The sequence below is a fragment of the Silurus aristotelis genome (genome assembly GCF_946808225.1).
Source record: "Silurus aristotelis genome assembly, chromosome: 7".
Classification (NCBI taxonomy): Eukaryota; Metazoa; Chordata; class Actinopteri; order Siluriformes; family Siluridae; genus Silurus; species Silurus aristotelis.
This window is the reverse complement of record NC_139580.1, coordinates 23357897-23375946: the sequence shown is the minus strand read 5'-3', so window position 1 is coordinate 23375946 and position 18050 is coordinate 23357897. Positions and strand designations below refer to the sequence as shown.

The window sequence follows — 18050 nt, the reverse complement described above, 5'->3', positions numbered from 1 at the left end:
CCTCTTTCTATTTCTTTCTTTCTTTCTTTCTTTCTTTCTTTCTTTCTTTCTCTCTCTCTCTCTCTCTCTCTCTCTCTCTCTCTCTCTCTCTCTCTCTCTCTCTCTCTCTCTTTATTATCTCTCTCCCTACTCTCTCTTTCCCTCTTTAACTCTCTCTCTCTCTCTCTCTCTCTCTCTCTCTCTCTCTCTCTCTCTCTCTCTCTCTCTGTGTGTGTGTTTGGAGGCGGGCAGTGGATGAGAGAGAAAGAGAGATAGATAGAGAGAGGCAGAGGAAGAGAGGAAGGCGTGAGCTCCTCTCAGCAGCTCTTTGTATATGCCTACATTTCTGCCACATTTTAGTTATCGCGGTTTGTTCCTGTGCGTCGTTTATCCTCCGGGATTCATTCTTCGCTATAAATCTCGCTTCTTCTTCTTCGTGTTCTTCTTTTTATTTGATCGCATATTGCTCTGGATATCCCCCGCATAGTCAGTGTGTAAGAGGAGACGGATTAGAGAAAGCGCCATTGGGGGGGAAGAGGAGCTCTCCGCTGCTCAGATCAGATGATGGGCTCCGAGATGCTTTCAGTCTGCCCTCGTAAGAAAACAAACCGGTTCCGTTTTGCCATGTGCACGTTTTCCTCATGATAAATCGTAAAATCAGCAGGCATGACTACACCCAAACGGATAAATAATAAGGGAATACGGCTTTATTCTATACAAAGTGGCTCATAATGTCCTAGGTTTGGCGTTGAAGCAGCCTACAGATAGCACGCTGCAGCTTCATGGTGTAATATAAATGTTTCCTTACACTGTTGAACCATATACTGTTTTAATCAGATTTCCAGGTTATATGTAGTTATACATGACATATTTATAGCTGCATCGCACACATGTGTGTCTACAGAAAGCCAGAATAGGTGCCAGCTGCAGTGCTATTCCAAGCCTTCTCACATCATGCGGGTCTTTATTACACCAAGGTTTATCAATCTTCTTGAAGGCTTCATTTACAGCTTCCGCTTATACTTTTTGCGGTGCAGCATGGTCTTGTGGAGCTGCATGTGTAAAAAATAAGACTAATAACATGAGAAGGAAAATTACCAGCAGTTACTTTTACACTTGTTCACATTAGGGTTGAGGTGGATTCGGATGCCTATGCTGGTGGGAACACTAGGAATGAGGCATCCGAGATGGACTGGCGCCCCTGGATAGGGACTGGAGCCTGTGCACACACTCAGGCACTCAGACACGAATACACATTCTTTCGCTCCTAAAATAACTCATTTTTTGGGTGTAAGGATTTCAGAGGAAACTGGCAAGGACATTAAGTGAAACTATGCTCCAAAAATAACCTGAGCTCAGGATCATTTGAGGGATCATGGAGCTATAACACTTCTCACTGCCCATGCTGTTTCAGTTTTAGTTTGTTGTTACGTAACTAGTTTTCGAGGAATACACTATTAGGCCAAATGTTTGTGGACACCCATATGAGCTTGTTGAACTCCTCATTCTATTATAATAAACTCCACACCTCCGGGAAAGCTTTTCAGTAGATTTAGGAGCTTATCTGTGGGGAATTGCAGTTATTCAGCCACAAGGTTATTAGTGAGGCCAGGAACTGGTGTTGTGTGAGGAGGTCTGAGTGCAGTACAAGTTCATGGTGTCCAGTGCGGTTGAGGTCTAAAGTTCTTCCTCTTCAACCAAATAGGATTTTTCATGTGAAACATTTTTGGGCCTCTTGGTTTAAATAAAGGAATATCTTAATGCAACGTTTGGATGTCGAGTTTCCACATAGCTTTTTTCCATTTAGTATACACTATAAGGATAAATGTATTGGGATACCTGACTTTTCCAAGTCATATATGGTTGTTTCCCAAACTGTTACCACAATTTGGAAGCACACAATAGTCTAGGATGTCTTTGGATGTGGCATCATTGAATTTCAACAATAAATTTCTCTTCACTTGAACCATTCAAGCATAACGATGCCCCTGTGCACAAAGTAAGCTTCATGAAGATATGGAATGATAGATAGGCTGAAGTTCAATGTTATTGAGTGGCTTGCAATAGAGCTCTGGCCTCAACCCTACTAAAGACCTTTGGGATGAATTAGAACGCTGACTGCACCTCATGTCTCCTCACACTACATCATTACCTGACACGCTTGTGGTTGAATGAGCACAATTTTCCCCAGACACACTCCAAAATTTAGTGGAACATCTTCCCAGAAGAGTAAAGGATATAACAGCAAATGGGGACTAAATGTGGAATAGCACACTCAAAAACATATGCATCTTATTGTCAGGAGTCCATAAAACTTTTGTCCATATAATATACTAGTTTTCTGTGGTGTCTGTGTATATACTTAACACTGAGCAGGTGTGTGAGATCATTAATGTTCAGGGGTTCCGGCTATGATATTGGGCCCTCGTTCATGTTATTTCACTGTTAACGCTGCAGCTTTGGTCAATTTTCATGATCTAGGTTTGGCCCCATTTGACCCACTTTGTGCTATAGAGTTTTTGGATTTCCAGCATCCTGTAATGATTTACCAGCTGCACACATCCAGTCATGCATAAATGTGCAACACACATTCAGCTCTTTTCAAATAAAATGTCATTTTCAGAGTTACAGATACAAACTGCATGTTCATCATTGCCTTCTAACAAAACATTATGTTTAACAATACATGCAAGATGTCAAATTTCAGGTTTAAAAATGAATTATTGTTACTTTGTCAGGTTTAAAAATAAATTATTTAAGTTTTATACAGTGGTGTAATTTTTTACAAATGAAACAAAAACTTTTACAAATAATATTAAGTGTCATTTTCTTTTCAAATCAATGTTCTGCATAGACTGCATGATAAATGAATAATTTATAATGTGATATTCTGCTAAATTATTTACAACATGCTTTTTGGGACTGCCATTGACATTACAGTATTATTAACATTATATTTAATATTAGTATTAATAGTTTAATACATTTTATTTTCATATAATAATCTATAATGCAATTATCACTTACTGCAGTTTTTTGACTGCAGAATCTTTATGGTAGTCATCTGCATAATGTGAACAAAACTCATCATATCGAAATGTGTGTTTAAATACTTGCACCGATGCCATGTACTGTACTTATTACTTTTTGCCTAAGTCCAATTTGGCAATCTGGCACTGTTTTTTACCCACTGTCTCTGTTCTTTTTCTTTTTCTCAAGGAGGCGGGTGTATGGCGAGGCTTCGAGGAATGGAGCTAGGTGTCCGCTTCCGTTACTATTTCCAGCACCCGTGGTCGCGCTTAATTGTAGCCTACCTTGTCACCTTCTTTAATTTCCTCATCTTTGCTGAAGACCCTGTATCCCATAGTCAGACGGAGGCAAATGTGATAGTTGTGGGAAACTGTTTCTCCTTCATCGTGAATAAGTATCCAGGTAGAGGGTGGAACTTCCTAAAGGTGCTGATGTGGATTCTGGCGATCCTCACAGGACTCGTTGCAGGGAAGTTCTTCTTCCATCGAAGACTTTTTGGTAAGTAAGCTAACTATTTAATGTTTGCTATTCAACATGGGATTGTGCTATGTAATACTTTTAACAAATCATGCACTTGGAACTGTAGATCCATTGTACAAACTAGTTTTTCCACTGTTTTTGTGTACACTTTAAGGGCATGTACACCTAGAACATGCACAAGTTTAAAAGTTAGTAAGGTCTCACAACATTTTCCAAACTAATGAAGCCTGTAGCACGCTGATATTTGTGTATTTATTGTTCTTGATATTGTACTGTACAGCTCTTGAACCATATATGTGGTGAATACACTATACAAGAATGCCCAATTAATAACGTACACTATTTTTTGTTATAGTACATAGTGCTGAATCATTGAAGTGTATTGTACATTACATATTTAGGTCACAATATGTAAAACCCTTCCAAAATACAATCTTATAGTCATTGTCTATTTCTAACCTTTTAAAACCTGTCAAGCGATAAAAACACAGGCAAACTGTCTGGCCTTCTGAGATGATAAAAACTTGAATTGTTAAGCAAATTAGAGCATGTGCAATGGACTGGATATCAATGCTTGTTAGTGCAGCTGTAAAAATATTGACCTGTTGTTATTTAACTCCTTGATTAAGTGTGACTGAATTCTGTGGTGCATAGACCTGACTCCTCAGTCCTTAGCTCAGGGGTGTCCGATCTTTTCCAACCAATCAAGGGCCACATCTGATAGTTACTGAAAATAAAAATCATTACATTGAAACAGGTAGAATTTGGTGTGGACCTGCTTGGTTGGAATGAAAACCCACACTGGCCCTTGGAAAAGATTGGACATTACTTGTCTTAGAGGTTTATCAGTTTTCTGGGAAACACTGTCCAGTAATATCCTGTGAATCAGAGCTCATCATGTCTGTCATGCTGGACTAACTATTTTGGAACAAGCTCTCATATCCTATAATGAATCAAGTTACAGTGATATGAATGACTCAGATGCTATGATTAGAGTGTGTGAGGTATAATTGGAATTATACCAGAGTGATGTTGAATTCTACATTCTGATTGGTCAACATGTGCTGATTCAGTTTTGATGCAAAGCTTTAATTTATTCACCTCAGCAATGTTGCAAGACTCTTGCCTATGTTTTTTAAGGATGCTCAACCTAAATAAAGCTCTGACTATCACTTATACCAAAAGACCTGACCACATCACGCCCACCGTATTTCAACTGCATATTATTATTACTCACTTATTACTTATCCTGTATCTTATCAAATACAAAAGAATATACCTCCCACTTGGGTTACATCAGTGACCCCCCTAGGTCCAAGTCACTTGTGGTCCCCAGATGAAGACTTTCTATAATGAGTTGCAGGTCTTTCAATAATATAGACCTCAGGTTCTATAATCCTCCTCTGAAGACCTTCATGAAGACTTGTCTCTGTCCTCTTTTAGATGCACCCCCAAGGTCATCTCTGTTTTTAGTGCTATCAGTGTCTCAGCAACGAAGCAGGTCCTCTCCTGCTGCAAAATCTCTGTCTCTCTGCTAACATCCCAGTATACCTTTATCCATCTGTTCCATCTCCATTAGGTCTTCCATACAACCACAGTGTCATAGCAGGTAGTGTTAATGCTTTACAGCTTCAGGTTTTCTGTTCAATCTGTTGGGTTTATGTTGTTTTGATGTGTGCCAGGTTCGTCTACAAGCCCATGGTTCTTCTTTATAGAGACATTTTGCAACTCCTACATAATGTATTATATTCTCCTGCTGTTTAATGTTGCCTGGTCATGTCAGTTTAATTAATTTATTGCATTTTATTGTGTTATCAGTGGTGTGCCAGAAAAAGTTCTGTGATTTATAGGCTTTATTTTGAATTTACTTCCAAAACAGCACCTATGAAACCTTTATTCATGTTGTACAGAACTAAGCTAGCAGACAGACAAAGACATACCCAAATGACATTACTTCAATTTTGTTAAATAGCATTGCCTCAATAATCAGCCTGTAGAACTATTACTGTAGAAATATTTGTTTCTCTGGTAACAACTCATATAATTAATATGCAATTTTATGCATATAATTGTAGACTTGCTTAAATGACACTATGGAATGAGTCTCCAGTGTCAGCATAAGCATTTTGATATGGTGCTTCAGGACACAGATATTATGTTAGAGAGGGAATGCCTGGTTTTAGATGCTTATAGGAAGTGACATGATGTTGTAGATGTTCCACAACATTACATGTAAATGTTTTTTTTATTCATGTTTTATTAAGAAAAATATTGTCAATATATTTGCCACTTTGATGTGGTATTTATTTTATAGAAAAATAATCACAGTCATTTTATATCTTTTGAATAAGTGTGTATTGTCATGTTTTATTCCTTACTTATCCCATATCTGTTCATTATGTAAAAGTATTGAGAGAGTTAGGGAGTGAGAGAGAGAGAGAGAGAGAGAGAGAGAGAGAGAGAGAGAGAGAGAAGGGCAAAGATATGACATGAGAAACTATCATCCAATATTTAAGGCTATTTTTATTCATTTTCTCTCTCCTTCTATCTGCCTTGTCATCACTATACATATTTTTCTCCTTTCTTATCACTAGTCTTTAGGCCTGTTTTTCCATTTCTCTCTCTAGGTTTGTCTTTAGTTTTCAGCCTTCACAGTCTTACAGTCTCTGTCTCTGTCCCGTGTCCCATTAATTAGCCACTAGGTGTGGCATGTCACATCCTCCGGTCTTCAAACATTGACAGTGAACTAAATTGCACTCACCCCACACTTTCCCCCTCAGAGAGCATTTTCTCACATAATTCATCATACCAAAGACCACAGAGTGAATAACAGGTATAAAGTAAGGAGGAAAATCTCTTCCTAGATTATCACCACTAGTTGAGATTATATGAACAAATCATGTTATCCGTCAGCAGCAGATCACTTGACTCTGTCTCAGGAGGAGACAATGTGTCTTCTAATGACTGCTATGTGGGAGCTTGCTGAATAATAATGGAAAGTGTGAAACAATCAAAGCCTTTTGTTGTTCATTGTGCAACCCGCTTTGTGATCTGAAATGCATTCGAGAATGAGACGGTTAGATTTGGAGAATAGAAATCCTACTCCAAATTGTTGTCCAAAATAAATAAGATCATTCTATTCTTATTTATACATACCATCAAAATGATCTAATTAATCTACAGTTTGTCAAGACATATACCACTTACTGTCCATTTTATTAAAAACACCTTCTCATTTATACAGTATATATTTAATTTTTTTTTAAACGGTCAATCATGTAGCTTCACATTGCTTATAATCAAGCAGATACAGGTCAAGTGCCTCAGGCAATACTGGCAACTCCAGAATGGGGGGAAAATTGGTTGGTGAGTACATTTTCATTTACAATACAAATCTGCTGCTTGGATTTTAAAATGACATTTATGGCATTTGGCAGACGCTCTTAGCCAGAGCATCTTTCAATGTGCTTTAAAGTCTTGATCAATAAATATATTCTAATTGTCCAATAAGACACAGACTAAGAATAACCCATCCATCTACCATTCGTTGCTGAGGAAAACCTAAGGAGGTTCTGGATTAGTGGCAAATGTCGAATGTCTTTATGTCTGTAGTAAGTACGTTTAGTGGTAAGTTTACACAGACTTTATGGCAAAAATATAATAGCACATCATCTATCATTTAAAGCATTCCAAAGTCCAAAGAGAGATAAATACCGAAACATCAAACAGGGGATAACGCTGTTTCAGTAGTTATACAAGCATTACATTAAAAAAGACATGTACAGAATACACACACACACACACACACACACACACACACACATACAGTAGTCATTCCTTACAGTTTTTACAATTTTCTGTATTTTGAGAAACATCATTCTTGGCTGCAGATTGTCTGACAAAAGATCATGATGGTGTGATTAATCTTCTCACAGGAAAGTGTATATTGTATAACTGCAATATCTTAATATTACAATAATCTCAAGATAATAATCATATCTTTAGCTTACACTTTTCTGGCCTACAGTAAAAAGCAGGCTTGAGTTGAAGGTTTAGTATCGAAAGCGTTGATTTGCTTAAAAAACCACAAGCGGTCATCTATCTCTCAGGATGTTGTGGTCCACTTAGGTTTAAGGTTTATCTCCAACACCAAAGTCTATTCACATCTTACCGCTTCTCACATGCCCTTCCATTCGTCCCCTCGTAATTATCAGAACACAGGACATATAATAAAAGAGATCCAAATGTGGTTCAAATGTATAGTGTGCCAATTGGATTACTTATTATACCTATTGAAGTTTTCATATGGCCTGTTGTTATATAGGGATTCTAAGTGTTACTGTTTCTGTTGTGAGACGGCCTTAGAAAGAAATTATTAACTGAACCTCTTACCTGAACAGAGGAGAAAAGGTGATAGATGGGGTATGTAAGGTCCTAGATGCTTTTTTTTAGACCTTCAGGTCAACTTGTAGCTGCTTTTAGTGTATGTTAGCTGAGTACCAGATCATCAGCTCAAAGATCATTTATCTTTTCTTGAGTACAGAAAACATTAGTAGCCTCTTACTGGGCAAATAGAAGGGGTGAGGGAAGGATGTGCATTCATCTCATGTCTTAAAGATGCAACTGCGATTTTACTGTTGACAGTAAACCTTTAACCTTAAATTTAAGTGGGCATCCTAATGTAAAGATGACAACTTCAGATTAAAAGAAATCAACAAGTTATTGCGGTGTTATTATTAAATCAGAATCAGAAATAGCTTTATTACCTAGTACGCTTCCACACACAAGGAATTTGAGTTGGCGTCGGGAGCTTCCAGTGCAGGAGAAAGTACAGACACAATGTAACAAAATAGTAAAACAGACAATTAAATAATGCAATATACACAGAGTAAAAATATTGTTTAAATGAATGTACAGATATTTACAAGTGTGCAGCTTACAAAGGAAAATGACTATAAAATGACTATAAAGTGACTACAATTGCGTTTTTTATGATCAATAATGGTGGAGTTTGTGTTCTTCTTCAGCTTCCTAGCAAGCTGGTATATGCAAAGTAAAAATTTCACTGTGCTGTTGAGTACATGCGACATGTTTACATGCTGTCTTTTGCACCTCTTGACTTCTGCTGCTTTTTGCACTACATTGTTTTGTTTATATTCACCCCCAGGTATAGTTTTTACAGTTCTCCTCGCACAGTACTGTATAATCAAAGTATACAGTAGGTTTACTGGTCGGTGCTATCTTGGGTTTTGTGTCTTGTCTTGTGTTGTCTTGTCTTGTGTTGTCTGTCTGCACTGTCTGTCTGTACTGTTTTTTTGTCTGCACTGTTTGCACTAGGTTGCACTCGATGCACTTTATGTAGCTTGTGTTGTGTTGTAGCTCTATGTTGTTGTTTAGTGTAGCACCAGGGTTCTGGAGGAACGTTGTCTCGTTTTTACTGTGTACTGTGTACCACTGTGTATAGTAGAATTGACAATCAAAGCCTCTTGACTTGACTTAAAATAAACGCTGCTTTCTCTTTCTATCTTACTTTCTTGTATTACACCAGTTGATCACTAGATGGCAGCATTTGTGTTTGTGAAATCACATACTCTATAGCTCAGAGATGCAAAAACAAGGTCCCGTGGGCCAAATACCTTTTAAATGAAATGCTTGTATCTAAGATCAAATTGACACCAAATCATTACAGTCACTGACACACACCTGGCAGCCCTTTTTAAAGTACAGACCGACCTTAAATGTTGATCTGAACACAATTCTGAGTTGTTTGAGTTTGTCAAATTTGGACTTCTATAATCCTGAACATTATAACACTCTGACATAATGTTTTGCACTCTTTTTTTTTTAATAAAATACAGTCATTTGTCCGATTACTTGACCTGTTTTCTTTATTCATTATCGACCTAACACGCTGTTATAGGTATAAGAAGCAAGTACGAAGCAGTGCTGGTCTCTGTTGTGTGGAAATCGCAGGTTTGCTTTGTCTGTAAACACTGTATCGTTGTGTTTGAACAGGCGAAAGAGGACGCCTTGAGCGCAAGAGCACAGCTGCTGCGTGGTGTGTTTGCGCACACCTGCTGTGTTCTCACTTCTTAATTCAGCACTCAGAATAGATGTTAATTTCATTTCCTAACATTTTCTGATTAGGCTTGAACCAGGAGTTGTGCAAGCAAAGTGTTTGTTCTTGTCAGGAGCATTGAAAGAGAAACAGCTGAGCTTGCATCAAACATTTCAGATGACATCATTAGCCAGGTACCCATAGCTAAGGAAATCATATTCAGAGGTGTTGAAGTAGGCCGTCTATTCAAAAAGTAAACATTATATCGCCTTACCCTTTGTTGGAATATATGGAAAGAACAGGTGTTTCCTATGTGCGAAGAGAAATGTTAACAAATAACATAAGCCTACTTCTTTCATAGAGGATTTCTGGTGCTTGACAGTGATGCTTACTATCATAATATATGCACATATTTAACATCAAAAGTTGCACTTTAGGTGTGTTTGTATTAACAGTATCCTCTAACAGCGTTTTAAGACAAACTTCCTCTATTCTTATTAATCTTACTGTTAAATGTATTTGTTATTTTCACAATTTTTTTTTTTTTTACCCTAACCCTAAACTAACCCTAACATAACCCTAATCTTACCCTAACCCCACACTATGCCTAATCCTAACTAGTTAGGTGGTATGTGGTAAGGGGAAGGTGGTAGCTCAGTGGTTATTGCTCTGGGTTACTGATTGGAAGGTTGGAGGTTCAACCAACCCTAAACCCACACTATTCCTAACCCTAATCCAACACTAACCCTAAACCCACACTATACCTAACCCTAATCCAACACCAACCCTAAAACCACACTATATTTAACCCTAAACCAACACCAACCCTAAACCCACACTATATTTACCCTAATCCAACACCAACCCTAACCCTTAACCCACACTATACCTAACCCTAATCTAACACCAACACTAAACCTACACTTTTCCTAACCCTAATCCAACACTAACCCTAAAACCACACTATACCTAACCCTAATCCAACACCAACCCTAAACCCACACTATACCTAACCCTAATCCAACACCAACTCTAAACCCACACTTTTCCTAACCCTAATCCAACACTAACCCTAAAACCACACTATATATAACCCTAATCCAACACCAACGCTAAACCCACACTATACCTAACCATAAGACAACACCAACTCTAAACCTACACTTTTCCTAACCCTAATCCAACACTAACCCTAAAACCACACTATACCTAACCCTAATCCAACACCAACCCTAAACCCACACTATACCTAACCCTAATCCAACACCAACTCTAAACCTACACTTTTCCTAACCCTAATCCAACACTAACACTAAAACCACACCATTTCTAACCCTAATCCAACACCAACCCTAAACCCACACTATACCTAACTGTAATTCAACACTAACCCTAAACCCACACTGTTCCTAAACCTAATCCACCACCAACTCTAAACCTACACTATTCCTAATCCTAATCCAACACTAACCCTAACACCACACTATACCTAACCCTAAACCAACACCAACGCTAAACCCACACTATACCTAACCCTAATCCAACACCAACCCTAAACCCACACTATACCTAACCCTAAACCAACACCAACCCTAAACCAACACTATTCCTAACCCTAATCCAACACTAACCCTAAACCCACACTATACCTAACCCTAATCCAACACCAACCCTAAACCCACACTATACCTAACCCTAATCCAACACCAACTCTAAACCCACACTTTTCCTAACCCTAATCCAACACTAACCCTAAAACCACACTATATATAACCCTAATCCAACACCAACGCTAAACAAACACTATACCTAACCATAATACAACACCAACTCTAAACCTACACTTTTCCTAACCCTAATCCAACACCAACCCTAAACCCACACTATACCTAACCCTAATCCAACACCAACCCTAAACCCACACTTTTCCTAACCCTAATCCAACACTAACCCTAACCCTAACCCTTAACCCACACTATACCTAACCCTAATCCAACACCAACCCTAAACCCACACTATACCTAACCCTAAACCAACACCAACCCTAAACCAACACTATTCCTAACCCTAATCCAACACTAACCCTAAACCCACACTATACCTAACCCTAATCCAACACCAACCCTAAACCCACACTATACCTAACCCTAATCCAACACCAACTCTAAACCCACACTTTTCCTAACCCTATTCCAACACTAACCCTAAAACCACACTATATATAACCCTAATCCAACACCAACGCTAAACCCACACTATACCTAACCATAATACAACACCAACTCTAAACCTACACTTTTCCTAACCCTAATCCAACACCAACCCTAAACCCACACTATACCTAACCCTAATCCAACACCAACCCTAAACCCACACTTTTCCTAACCCTAATCCAACACTAACCCTAACCCTAACCCTTAACCCACACTATACCTAACCCTAATCTAACACCAACACTAAACCTACACTTTTCCTAACCCTAATCCAACACTAACCCTAAAACCACACTATACCTAACCCTAATCCAACACCAACCCTAAACCCACACTATACCTAACCCTAATCCAACACCAACTCTAAACCCACACTTTTCCTAACCCTAATCCAACACTAACCCTAAAACCACACTATATATAACCCTAATCCAACACCAACGCTAAACCCACACTATACCTAACCATAAGACAACACCAACTCTAAACCTACACTTTTCCTAACCCTAATCCAACACTAACCCTAAAACCACACTATACCTAACCCTAATCCAACACCAACCCTAAACCTACACTATACCTAACCCTAATCCAACACCAACTCTAAACCTACACTTTTCCTAACCCTAATCCAACACTAACACTAAAACCACACCATTTCTAACCCTAATCCAACACCAACCCTAAACCCACACTATACCTAACTGTAATTCAACACTAACCCTAAACCCACACTGTTCCTAAACCTAATCCACCACCAACTCTAAACCTACACTATTCCTAATCCTAATCCAACACTAACCCTAACACCACACTATACCTAACCCTAAACCAACACCAACGCTAAACCCACACTATACCTAACCCTAATCCAACACCAACCCTAAACCCACACTATACCTAACCCTAAACCAACACCAACCCTAAACCAACACTATTCCTAACCCTAATCCAACACTAACCCTAAACCCACACTATACCTAACCCTAATCCAACACCAACCCTAAACCCACACTATATTTAACCCTAAACCAACACCAACCCTAAACCCACACTATATTTACCCTAATCCAAAACTAACCCTAACACCACACTATACCTAACCCTAAACCAACACCAACCCTAAACCTACACTTTTCCTAACCCTAATCCAACACTAACCCTAAAACCACACAATTTCTAACCCTAATCCAACACTAACCCTAAACCCACACTATACCTAACCCTAATCCAACACCAACTCTAAACCTACACTTTTCCTAACCCTAATCCAACACTAACCCTAAAACCACACTATACCTAACCCTAATCCAACACCAACTCTAAACCTACACTTTTCCTAACCCTAATCCAACACTAACCCTAAAACCACACCATTTCTAACCCTAATCCAACACCAAGCCTAAACCCACACTATACCTAACCCTAATCCAACACCAACTCTAAACCTACACTTTTCCTAACCATAATCCAACACCAACCCTAAAACCACACCATTTCTAACCCTAATCCAACACCAACCCTAAACCCACACTATACCTAACCGTAATCCAACACTAACCCTAAACCCACACTGTTCCTAACCCTAATCCAACACTAAACCTAAACCAACTCTAAACCTACACTATTCCTAACCCTAATCTAACACCAACACTAAACCTACACTTTTTCTAACCCTAATCCAACACTAACCCTAAAACCACACTATGCCTAACCCTAATCCAACACCAACTCTAAACCTACACTTTTCCTAACCCTAATCCAACACTAACCCTAAAACCACACCATTTCTAACCCTAATCCAACACCAACCCTAAACCCACACTATACCTAACCCTAATCCAACACCAACTCTAAACCTACACTTTTCCTAACCCCAATCCAACACCAACCCTAAAACCACACCATTTCTAACCCTAATCCAACACCAACCCTAAACCCACACTATACCTAACCGTAATCCAACACCAACCCTAAACCCACACTGTTCCTAACCCTTATCCAACACTAAACCTAAACCAACTCTAAACATACACTATTCCTAACCCTAATCTAACACCAACACTAAACCTACACTTTTCCTAACCCTAATCCAACACTGACCCTAAAACCACACTATACCTAACCCTAATCCAACACCAACTCTAAACCCACACTGTTCCTAACCCTAATCCAACACTAACCCTAAAACCACACCTTTTCTAACCCTAATCCAACACCAACCCTAAACCCACACTATACCTAACCATAATCCAACACTAACCCTAAACCCACACTGTTCCTAACCCTAATCCAACACCAACTCTAAACCTACACTATTCCTAATCCTAATCCAACACTAACCCTAACACCACACTATACACCAACCCTAAACCCACACTATACCTAACTGTAATCCAACACTTACTCTAAACCTACACTATTCCTAACCCTAATCCAACACCAAACCTAAACCCACACTATTCCTAACTCTAATCCAACACTAACCCTAAACCCACACTATTCCTGAACCCAATCCAACACTAACCGTAAACCTACACTATTCCAAACCCTAATCCAACACTACCCCTAACACCACACTATACCTAACCCTAATCCAACACCAACCCTAACACCACACTATACCTAACCGTAATCCAAGACCAACCCTAACACCACACTGTTCCTAACCCTAATCGAAAACCAACCCTAAACCCACACTATACCTACTGTTATTTACGGACTATTAAGTGCAACCATATATAAGCCGCACCCACTGAATTTGACAAAGATTTTTATTTTGAACATAAATAAGCCGCACCTGTCTATAAGCCGCAGGTGCCTACATAGAAACTAATGAACTTGACACAGGCTTTAACGAAAGACAGTGTCTGTTACACGGTGTAACGGATGAAATATGTTGTGGCTTCTTTAAGAGCAAAGCGACATTTTGGGAATAGCCTGCCGCCGCATTTTTCCCGTATTACTGCATGTGTGCAAGACCGAGGAATATGTCCTTATTATTTTCTGATGCTCATTTCTAAGTTTCTTTGACTAACCCGTAACGCTGTTGCCAAGAAAAATAAAAAAGCACGAGTTTTGGAAACCTGTCTGTGCTTATATGGTTTCTGTTGCAACTGGAGTTAGCGGGCTCTCCCTTCACCCTGACTCAACGCGTTACAACGGCTTGTATCTAAACAGTAGCCTACCAAGAAAGTCATTGTTCACTGTCTTCCTCCTTTCTTTCACAACAATTTCTCTCGAGAGTTTATCTTTTGGCATCGTCGTGTGTTTAAAAATCACCACCGGTGTAAGTTTTTTCTCCCAATGCCGTGCAGCTCAGAACACAGGTGAAGTGCGTTTTTTCGTTTCCATTTGGAAATTTTAATGTTCTGGGGCTCAGTTTTTTGGCTTGAAGTTTGTGAAACCGGGAAAAACCCAGGAAAAATCCATAAATTAGCTGCTTCATTGTTTAAGCCGCGGGGTTCAAAACGTGGGAAAAAAGTAGCGGCTTATAGTCCGAAAAATACGGTAACTGTTATGACTCTAAACCTACACAATTCTTATCCCTAACCCTACACTATACCTAACCCTAATCCAACACCAACCCTAAACCCACACTATTCCTAACCCCAATCCAACACTAACCTTAAACCCACACTGTTCCTAACCCTAATCCTACACCAACCCTAAACCCAAACCCTAATCCTAAACTACTATAACCAGATAAATAATATCATTGACCAGAGTTATTGATTATATTTGTCACATGCTTGGTTTTATATATATATATATATATATATATATATATATATATATATATATATATATATATATATATATATATATGAAAATAAACAGGTGTTTCAAAGAGAAAAGCCTACAAATATAACAGAGAAAAGTTAACAAATGTAAGAAGCCTACTGGTTTTAAAGAGGATTTCTGCTACCTTTTATTCACATTGATGCTTAAATATATAAACAAATATTTTACCACCTGCAATCTACTTTTGGTGTCTGTGTTTTTTTTTAATAGCAGTATCTTCTAAAAAAAAGAGCAGACAGCGGTATGCCCAGCCCTGATTAATCGATGTGACCAGTGTTTCTGTGCTTATCATCTCCCAAGGGTCAGTCATGGCATTAAACCGCAGTATTTTTACAACATGATGAATGGATTTTCTCTGACTGAGTCCATTGGGATCTGGGCACAAGTAGTTATTACTAGGGTTCAGTATGCCAGTTCACTCAGCCAGGAAGCACCCAGGAGGGAGTTGAGGATGCAAGGCTATTCATATTACTGTTAGATATATTTGTAATTAATAACAAAACTTTTTAACTACATACACTTTTATTTTTTGCCTTTTCTTTCAAATATGTTTTGCAGAATTTTAGTGCATAAACCCTTTACACACTTTGGAGGTTTCTGATTGATCAGAATGCAGCTTCGCCAATATCACAGTTCATGTAGTAATAACAAATACATATAACAGTGTAATTGTTTAGTCTTTGTCTGCAAAGCAGCAAGAACCCTAAAACACATTAATCCTACGATTGGCTACTTAGAAAAGCTGAAGATGCTGCTTCTCCACCGAGTAAAAGGTTGGCATATAAGGTTTTACTGCCTTTTTTGGGCACCTGAGAAAGGACTTTATCTCAAGTTCAGAAACTTAAAGCTGGTAAGTTTTATTTTTACTATTGAGCAAAAAAATGTGACAATGCCCAAAATGGCAAAATATACAAATACTTACATGCTAAACAAATAAATTCTGAAGAAATTAGCCAGGGTTAAACAAATACATAAAGTAAGTTGTAAGCCTTGTGGGTTTTGTGGAAAGTTTAGTGTTGACGAGCTTTGCTGTAAATATTTGTGAACACAGACATCTGCTGATTTTTGTCTTTCACTCATTTAATCATTATTATGATTTAATCTTTGCATACAAGAAGACTATTCACCTAATCTTTTTTTCCAAACAATTCACCGCAGCATAAAAAAAACAAGTAACAGCTGGCACATCAAGTCTCAGGAGTGTATTTGTTAAATTATTGTAAATTTTTCTGACCAATGATTTGTTTACTATTAAAAGCTTGTGATTTTGTAATCTTGGGCTTTGGGCCCAGGAGTGAACCTTAATTCAAAGATGATTTTGCTGAGATATTTCAGGCAGTATTTCCTACATTTTCATCCTATAAATGAACTTTTGGGTCAAACAGTTCAGCCAGTTTTGACCTCAGTTCAATTTCAGTGTGTTTTTATAATTTTTTTAGTAAATTTTGTTGAATTGTACTTATTTAGATTAGTTTAGTTTTAATATTAATTTAGGATTTATTTCTATACAAAAAGTCAGCACACAAAGAAAGTGGGAAATACTCCCTGGACACAAGGCCCAAAATCAGCACTGTTAAATGTATACTGCCGGAGTAATTTCCCTTCAAGTCTTCTTTTAATCTCACAGTGGCTACTGAACACCAACTCTTCTGGTGTCCCTGCAGCACAGCCGTGTTATTACCATCTTCCTCCTCCATCTCTGCTGGAAATCCTGGCTGGCAAGTATGTAGAGCACAGGGTCCAGACAGCTGCTCACACTGCACAAGGCCTCCAAGAACTCATAGGCTATGTAGAGCGTGTCCGTGTTTTCGCTTGTCACCTTGCCGATGAATCGCATGAACACTAAAGTCACAATCATGATGTGGTAAGGAGCGTAAGACAACAAGAAAACCACTAAAGCAGCCGTGATGAGAACCAGAGGTTTCCCAGTTCTCCGAGGAGCCAGTTTAAGCTTTCTAGGGTTCTTTGTTCCTGTCATGCTTCTCAAGACCCTTATCATCTGTGTGTAAAATGCTCCCATCACCACAAACGGCAGCAGGAATCCCACCAGCGCTCGAATTAACGAGACGGCTGTCACATAAGAGAAAGGGCCGTGGATGTTTTCCATACAGATGGTAAAGTTGTCAGGGCGACTCAAGTCGAAAGTCATAAATAAATCAGGAATGGAAGCCAAAATAAGGAATATCCAGGTGCAAATGGAGCAGAAGCAGGCCTTTTTCCCGTCCCACCAGCGCAGAGAGCTGATCGGGTGCACCATGCCGGTGTAACGATCGAAACTAATCAGAGCCAGGAAGAAAATGCTTCCATACACGTTGATGTTGAAGAAGATTTTCTTAAACTGGCAGAAAATGTTCAAGCCTTTTATATGTGGGTGACGCAGGTTGAAGTAAACCGTAAATGGCAGCAAAAGGAGCCAGCCGATGTCACACAGTGCCAAGTTAAGCAGGAACACTGTCCCCGTGCTCCAAGGCCGTCGATAGCACGTG

The 18050-nt window shown here is 38.8% G+C and overlaps 2 protein-coding genes across 2 annotated transcripts in view; one reads left to right on the top strand and one right to left on the bottom strand.

Moving 5' to 3' along the window:
* The first annotated feature begins 206 nt into the window (after positions 1–206).
* Positions 207–18050, top strand: part of tmem117 (transmembrane protein 117) — a 54897-nt gene continuing 37053 nt past the window's right edge. Inside the window, exons 1-2 of the mRNA XM_083546610.1 lie at positions 207–574; positions 3199–3507. Coding sequence (XP_083402736.1) covers positions 541–574; positions 3199–3507 — 343 coding nt within the window. The 5' untranslated portion in view covers positions 207–540. The remainder of the gene's footprint in view (positions 575–3198; positions 3508–18050) is intronic.
* Positions 17092–18050, bottom strand: part of LOC310729309 (P2Y purinoceptor 1-like) — a 1751-nt gene continuing 792 nt past the window's right edge. The window contains exon 2 of the mRNA XM_083547417.1: positions 17092–18050. This exon is cut by the window's right edge and continues 157 nt beyond it. Within this exon, the coding sequence (XP_083403543.1) occupies positions 17195–18050 (856 nt within the window). The 3' untranslated portion in view covers positions 17092–17194.